Source organism: Chiloscyllium punctatum, chromosome 7 (assembly GCF_047496795.1).
Source record: "Chiloscyllium punctatum isolate Juve2018m chromosome 7, sChiPun1.3, whole genome shotgun sequence".
Taxonomy (NCBI): Eukaryota; Metazoa; Chordata; class Chondrichthyes; order Orectolobiformes; family Hemiscylliidae; genus Chiloscyllium; species Chiloscyllium punctatum.
Genome location: NC_092745.1, coordinates 113,938,690 through 113,946,645, shown reverse-complemented (window position 1 = coordinate 113,946,645; position 7,956 = coordinate 113,938,690). Strand labels below are relative to the sequence as shown.

At 43.2% G+C, this 7,956-nt stretch overlaps 1 protein-coding gene across 2 annotated transcripts in view; it reads left to right on the top strand.

The window, feature by feature from the left end:
• The first annotated feature begins 2,264 nt into the window (after positions 1-2,264).
• LOC140480058 (very-long-chain enoyl-CoA reductase-like) overlaps positions 2,265-7,956 on the top strand; it is a 96,140-nt gene continuing 90,448 nt past the window's right edge. The window contains exon 1 of one of the 2 annotated variants that reach the window (XM_072574631.1): positions 2,265-2,424. In XM_072574631.1, coding sequence (XP_072430732.1) covers positions 2,401-2,424 — 24 coding nt within the window. In that variant the 5' untranslated portion in view covers positions 2,265-2,400. The other variant, XM_072574634.1, reaches the window with a different exon arrangement.

The following is a 7,956-nucleotide window of genomic DNA, read 5'->3' as shown; positions in this document are numbered from 1 at the left end:
GATGGTTTTCACAAAACAGAGAACTGTGTGAGAGATGGACAGCACTGCACAGTGGCCAATGTGTCATTTTGGCAATCTGTGGTGGTGCAGCAACACCTATTTTCTTAATTCTATCACCACAATTTAATCAATGTTTGAAAGGAATATGGATAGTAAGGAATATTGCTGAACAGTTAGATTGCAAAATCCTCATGGTACTGATCTCTCCTGGCTCTGGCAGTGGGGTATTGGGGGCTTGGTTAGCTCAGTTGGTTCTTCGAGGAGAAAGTGAGGACTGCAGATGCTGGAGTATCAGAGCTGAAAATGTGTTGCTGGAAAAGCGCAGCAGGTCAGGCAGCATCCAAGGAACAGGAGAAGGGCTGATGCCTGTAATGTCGATTCTCCTGTTCCTTGGATGCTGCCTGACCTGCTGCACTTTTCCAGCAACACATTTTTAGCTCAGTTGGTTGGTTTGCAATTCAGAGTAACACCAACAGTGTGGTTTGAATTCCTGCATCAGTTGAAGTTATCGCAAAGGACTTTCCTTCTCAATTCCTCCCCCACCTGAGGTGTAGTGACCCTGAGGTTAAACCATGACCGGTTATGTTTCTTTAATGAGATAACAACCATATGGTCCACAAGGATTATGGCAGTTTTACCTTTATTGAGTTTAGAAGGCTGAAAACATCAAAACTAATGTTAAACTATTTCGTATTGATTTTATTAATCTTGCATTTCTGAATCAGATGGTGAATCATTCTCCAGTTGTAATCTCTTCCAACTTCTTCCATCAAGCTCACCAGACAAAAGCTTAAACAGATGTCCCAACAGGTTCAAGAACAGCTTCTTCCCCACTGTTATTAGACTTCTTAGTAGATCTCTCAAATTTCAAATCTAATGTTGATCTTGCTTTTTGTGCACCTTCTTTGCAACCGTAAGATTGCATTCTGCGCTTTGTTCTATTGCCCTTGTACAGTATGATCTGCCTGTGCTGTGCGCAAAACAAAACTTTTCACTGTACTTAGGTACATAGAATCATAGAGTCATAGCGATGTACAGCACGGAAACAGACCCTTCAGTCCAACTTGTCCATGCCGACCAGATAGCCCAACCCAATCTAGTCCCACCTGCCAGCATCTGGCCATCTCCCTCCAAACCCTTCCTATTCATATACCCATCCAGATGCCTTTTAAATGTTGCAATTGTACCAGCCTCCACCACGTCCTCTAGCAGCTCATTCCACACATGCACCACCCTCTGCGTGAAAAAGTTACCCCTTAGTTCTCTCTAACCCTAAACCTTTCCCCTCTAGTTCTGGACTCCCTGACCCCAGGGAAAAGACTTTGTCTATTTACCCTATCCATGCCCCTCATAATTTTATAAACCTCTACAAGGTCACCCCTCAGCGTCCAATGCTCCAAGGAAAACAGCCCCAGCCTGTTCAGCCTCTCCCTATAGCTCAAATCCTCCAACCCTGGCAACATCCTTGTAAATCTTTTCTGAACCCTTTCAAGTTTCACAACATCTTTCCGATAGGAAGGAGACCAGAATTGCACGCAATATTCCAACAGTCGCCTTTTTTGTCCAATCCCCATATCAATTGGCCCAGTACCAGCAAACCTTTTGTCATTTGTTCTCTCCAATATTTTTCCTTTGGCTTTTCACCCCACCCTCTCCTACTTTTCATTTACTTCAAACGTCTAACCCAGTTATGGGGAAGAGTCACAGACCAGACACTTGGTTTCTCTGTCCTGTGATGCCGCCAGAGCTGCTGAGTATCTGCAATACTTTCTAGTCCTGTGCTCCAGTTGCAGAACACGAGAGGTTGAGAATGAAAACTCCCACTGGGAGAGACGACGAGGTTAATTTTGACCTTTCAATGCACTCCTGTGAAATGTCACTCGAATATAACCGTTTCCAGCATCTGCAGTCCTTGTTTTTAACCTAGTTGATTATAACCGAGTGGTGACCGTTCAGATCCCAGGATGGGGTAAGGTTGCTGTATAATCGCCACCATCCAACGACAGGACGGGTTGAAGTGGGGAGTAAACCGACCCCTTGGAGCTACACAGTTGCTATTCGAACTAACCAGTGGAAAGAACCGTTCCTATCACTTGCCCCAGGACGTGGAGTAATGGGAATCGAAGACGGCGCTAAATTCCCGTGGAGTCATTGAGACGTTGGTGTTGGAGAGGGCGGGGGGGGGGGGGAGCACTCCCATTCTTGGTCACATTTCGGTCTTAGCTCCACCCTTGGATAGAGTTTCCCAGAGCCCAAAGGGGAGATGGCTGAGCGTCCGCTCCAGTGCCAAACAGCTCCAGCCTTGCTGAGCCTCTGAACTGCTGTAACAGCATCCGGAGCTGCTCCTGTGAGCTGCACAGTGTGTGCATCCGGCGCGGACACTCGCTATCTCTTGCAGCAATGAGCCGGGCCACTTTCTTCGAGGTAAGAGGATAACGGAGGGGCATAACGTCAAACCGGTAAGACTGCAACAGACCCTGCACCCAGAGGACCTCCACTCATAACCCATGTAAAAAGGGCGATCCTGCTGAGGCAACAAAAAATACCCACCAGAAGTTGCTGGAAAAGCTCAGCACCTGTGCAGAGTTACGATTTCGGGACGAAAGGTTAACTTTGATTTCGCTGCACAGATGCTGCCAGAGCTGCGGAGCTTTTCCAGCAACATTTCCCCCTGATTTACAGCATTCGTTCGATTTTTATCGATTGCTGAGGAATCGGTTTTCATGGTGTATCTGAAAGTAGTCAGCGGTATATCTTGGTGCTCTGCCAGACTCCAGCGAGAATCATTTGCCCCTCTACTGCATGGCATAGGCGTGCAAAAAGTCAAAATATGGTGAACCGCTGCACTTTATTGCTGCTTGGAGCGTGGCCGGTGTTTCACTCCTCCAGTGAACTGCAATTGCTCGTGCTGTTACAGTGCTTGGTGTCAATATTCGTGTGTAAGTAAGTGTGGATACAGCACTCCTGGTTCTCAAACATTCTGAATTGCACTGACAACTCTTGGGATTGGAGGAGGTTGTTACTGGATAATGGTCGGTGTTAGATTGTGTTGTTAACAGGAGAGATGCACCCGTGCCGGATGTTCGCACACGTCAAGGGGATGCATTGGTTTTTCACTGCACCGTGAGACTCCCAGGATATTGGATCTGGGGCGAAGCAAGCATTGCAGCAAAAGAATTGAGAGCAGGAGGTTGCCACAGGTATCTCCAGCTTGCTTAGCCATTCAATACGATCATGATTGATCAGATTGTAACCTCAAATCCCCTTTCCTGTCTCTCTCCATAATCTTCCACTCCCCTGCAATTCCAAAATCCTTAAATTTATCCGTAAATATATCCAGTGACTGGGCTTCCACTGCTTTCTATGGGTAGAAAATTCCAAAATATCACCACCTTCTAAGTAGATATGCTCTTTTTCTTAAAAGGTTCTAGATTTCCCCCTTGGTTCTAGATTTTCCCATGCGGGGTAATATCCTCTCAACATTTACTCTGTCAAGCCCTATCTGAACCTTATTTGGTCCAGCTGAATTGAATCATGGAATGGCTACAGCAGAGTAGGAGGCCATTTGGTCCATCATATTTGTGTCATCTCTCTGGAAGTGCAATTCATCCATTGCCCCTCCTTCATAGTCTTGTACATTTATTTCACTTTAGATAATGATCCACATTCTCAGATGGTGGATCCCAAATCCTAATCACTTGCTGCTTAAGGTACTTAGAGTCATGGTCATAGTCATGGAAGTCTACAGCACAGAGAAAGGCCCATTGTGTCCATGCCTGTCTGAAACATCCACCTATTGTAATATAATTTTCCAACACTTGGCCCATAACTTCTTATGCCTTGGCCTCACAAGTGCACATCTAAATACCTTCTGAAATGTTATAGAGGTTTCTGCCTCTATCACAGTTACAGGGAGTGAATTCCAGATTCCACCACCGTCTGGATGAAAAGCTTTTCCTCACATCACCATTAAACCCTTGGCTCCTCTTGTTCCTCAAGTTGCTTTTGATTCTTCCACCATCATCGGTTCATGACCTTTCTGTGAGTAACAAGTTTCTCCCCATTTGCTCTGTCCAGACTCCACATGATTTTGAAACTCTCTACCAAATTCCCTCTGCTCCAATCTCTCTTTATGGACAACAACCCAATCTTTCCAATCTATCCGTGTAGCTGAAGTTTCTGATGCCTGAATTTTTTTTTGCATCCCTTAACTGCCTTCACAGCTTTTCATGTCAAAGTCTGATGCTTAGAACTAGACACAAGACACCAGTTGAGGCTGAACCAGGATTTTAAACTGGTTTATCTCACTCCTTTGTTTTTGTAATCTGTACTCTTATTTATAAAGTCCAGGATCTGGTTTAATTCATCAACCACTTTCTTGGCTTTGCATACTACCTAAATGACTTGTGCACATATCACTGCAGGGCCCTCTGCATTTGCACCTCCTTTAGAATTGTATCTTCCTATCAGAATGAATAATTTCAGACGTCATTCTTCATTCTTCTAAATTCTATTGATTATACGCCCAACCTGATCGACTTTAACACATAAGACAATCCATTCATTCCATGAATCTGTGAACTTGCTATGAACTACCACCAATGCAAATAAAACTCTCTTTAAATAAGGAGTCCAAAACTGTACACAGAACTGCATTTTAACTGTCAGCAAAACCTTCAAGATTGAATTACAGTGTTTAACTCTCATTTGGACTTCTGACAAAATATGTAATTAATTCCAATTGCTATCTCCCATATCCTGATTCTACAAACAAAATATGTGTGGTTTTGTAAAATGTATTGATGAGTGTGCATTTTTGGTCAATTACATAAATTGGGAGGGGATGGCCCAGTGGGATTATCACTTGACCTGATATTCCACTAGACCGATTAATGTTCTGGGGATCTGGGTACAAATCATACTATAGCAGTTAGAGGAATTTAAATTCAGCAAAAATCTGGGATTAAAAGTCTCCTGATGACCATGAAAACTATTACTAATTGGTGGGGAAAAACCCATTCATCGGTTCACAATGTCTGTTAGGCAAGGAAACTGTCATTCTTACCTGGTCTGGCCTATGTGAGACATTAGAATCTCTGGGCAATGAGTGCTGGCCTTGCCTGCAATGCCCACATCCTGTGAATAAATGAAAAAAAAACACTTATTGATACTAGTGGATTGTAAAGTTGATGGTTTATAAATTAATAATATCTCACATGTGAACGAAATCTAAAACTCTGTTATGATGGAATTCCCATCACTTTCACTACATGAGTTTAAGAAGTTTAACACCTTTGTTCTAAAATAAACAATTTTGTCTTAGACGAGTGAAAATGAAAAATGCTGGAAATAGAGTCATAGAGTGATAGAGATGTGACAGTGGGTCAGGCAGCATCCCATGGAGAGAACAAGTTAACGTTTCGAGTATAGCTGACTCTTCATCAGATCAATTAGATAATCTATATTTTTCCATAATTTATGAAACCATCAATGAAATCACTCCTTAAACTGCCAAGCAAGCAGACCAGGGATACAACTGAATATCGTGATGTCTCTTGTTGCACTTCAACATTACAAAATGGAATCCAAGAATCATTTTATTCTTTTTAGGCCAAAGTGGGTGACCTCAAATTCATCTAAATTAAAATTTACAATGTACAGATATTTTCTTCTTTATTCTTTCATGGGATTTGGACATCACTGGCACCACCCCCATTTACTGCTCAATCCTTAGTTCTCTTGAATTGGTGACCTGTTAGGCCATTTCAGAGGACAGTTAAGAAACAACTACATTCCTGCATATCTGGTGTCACATGTAGGCCAAAGTAGATAATATGGCAGATTTCCTTCCCTAAAGGGATTGCTGACATCTCAGTAATTAGATTAGATTACTTACAGTGTGGAAACAGGCCCTTTGACCCAACAAGCCCACACCAACCCTCAGAAGAGCAACCCACCCAGACCCATTGCCCTACATTTACCCCTTCACCTCACACTACGGGAAATTTAGCATGGCCAATTCACCTAACCTGCACATCTTTGGACTGTGGGAGAAAACCGGAACACCCGAAGGAAACCCACACAGACACGGGGAGAATGTGCAAACACCACACAGTCGCCTGAGGCGGGAATTGAACCCGGGTCTTTGGCGCTGTGAGGCAGCAGTGCTAACCACTGTGCCACTGTGCCGCCCACAACTGGTGAAACTAGCTTTCAATTCCAGATTTTATCCATTAGTTTAAACCCCAGAAGTTGGCATGGTAGAATTTTCGCCCATGTCTCCAGAACATTAACCTGGGTCTCTGGGTTATTATTCCAATGAAATTTCTATCACACCATTGTCTTCCCTACTGAGCTGCTTCTGCATTACCTTCTAACGTAGGCACAGCATAAGTACATGAGATGATGGCTACAAGTGTTCGATCAAATGACAAGGTTTCCTTCTCATCAAATTCTGATTTCTGTTGGACCAAATCCTATATCAGTTCTTCACCAGTTGGCAGTTCTTGATTAAAGCAAAAAATGCATACTTACACCATCTGCAGCTTGTAAATCAGGAATAAAATAGTGGGGTGATGGAGACGCAGGATTTGAGAACACGGGTTGGAATGAAGATGTTGCTATCTTCCATAGTTTCTGCTCCATCACTGGTCTCCAGTCTGGCTGCTCCAATAATGGAGAGAACTGTCTCCTGTGTTGGCATGACAACATACAACCTTCAGATATCACTGCCTCCAGTTTTATAGGACACTTTTCTGTGAGAGACGGAGAGAAAAGTCTGTCAATCAGTTTGCAATGTGTTTGGGTGATGTATTCATCATATTTGAGTATATATCAGTGCAGGTACACTGAGCAGTGCTGAGTGTATGAAGATGAGATGATGCTGTGACTGTGAGGTATGAGCCATGCTTGATGGAGAATACTGGTAAATGAGTGAAGGGGATATGCTGAATGGAGCAGTGCATGAGGATAATAATTCGTTCACAAACCTTAACAACTCATGTGAGTCACTAAACATCTTCCTGCAGTGTGTTCAGGTCCTTGATGCCAGAACACTGCCACTGAATGCAACGGCAAGCCAATCTCACTGCAATGTCAGTGTCAGTCTGGACGGTTTTCCTGGTTCCATGATGAAGAGGGCCCAACCTGAGCAAAGGTCTCCACTGCTACATCACAGAACCTTGGAGCATGCTTTCCACTCTGTTCTTCCATTTAGAACATAGAACCATACAGCACAGGGATAGGCCCTTTGACCCACCATGTCTGTGCTGATCAAGATGCCATTCTAAACTAATCCCATCTGTCTGCATGTGATCCATGTCTCTCTACTCTCTGCATATTCATGTGTCTGTCTAAATGCCTGTTAAATGTTGCTATTGTATCTACTTGTACTACCACCCCTGGCAGCACATTCCAGGCAGGTGCCACCCTCTCCATAAAAGCATTTTCTCACACATCTCCCTTAAACTTCTTCCCTCTCACCTTAAACCTATGCCCCCTTGTATTTGATATTTCCACCCTAGGAAAAAGACTGACTATTCACCCTTTCTATGCCTCTCATAATTTGATATACTTCTATCAGGTCGCCCGTTAGTCTCCGATGCTGTAATGAAAAACAATCCAAGTTTGTCCAATCTCTTCATATAGCTAATACATGCTAATTAAACCTTGACCTTTCTCTCAAGAGGATTGCAGTTCAAAGGGGTGTAGAATGCTGGTCAGACCTCACTTGGACTACATAAGAACACATGAACAGAAGTGGGCCATTCAGCCCATTGAGTTTGCCCCTCTATTCAATATGATCATTAATGATCGAAAACATCAATGCCTTCTGCCCACAAAATCCTTATAACCTTTACATTATTGATAATCAAAAAGTTATCAACCTCTACTGTAAACAAAATCAAAGACTGAATTTCAACAGCTATCTAAGGTAGAGAATTCCAAATGAGCCAC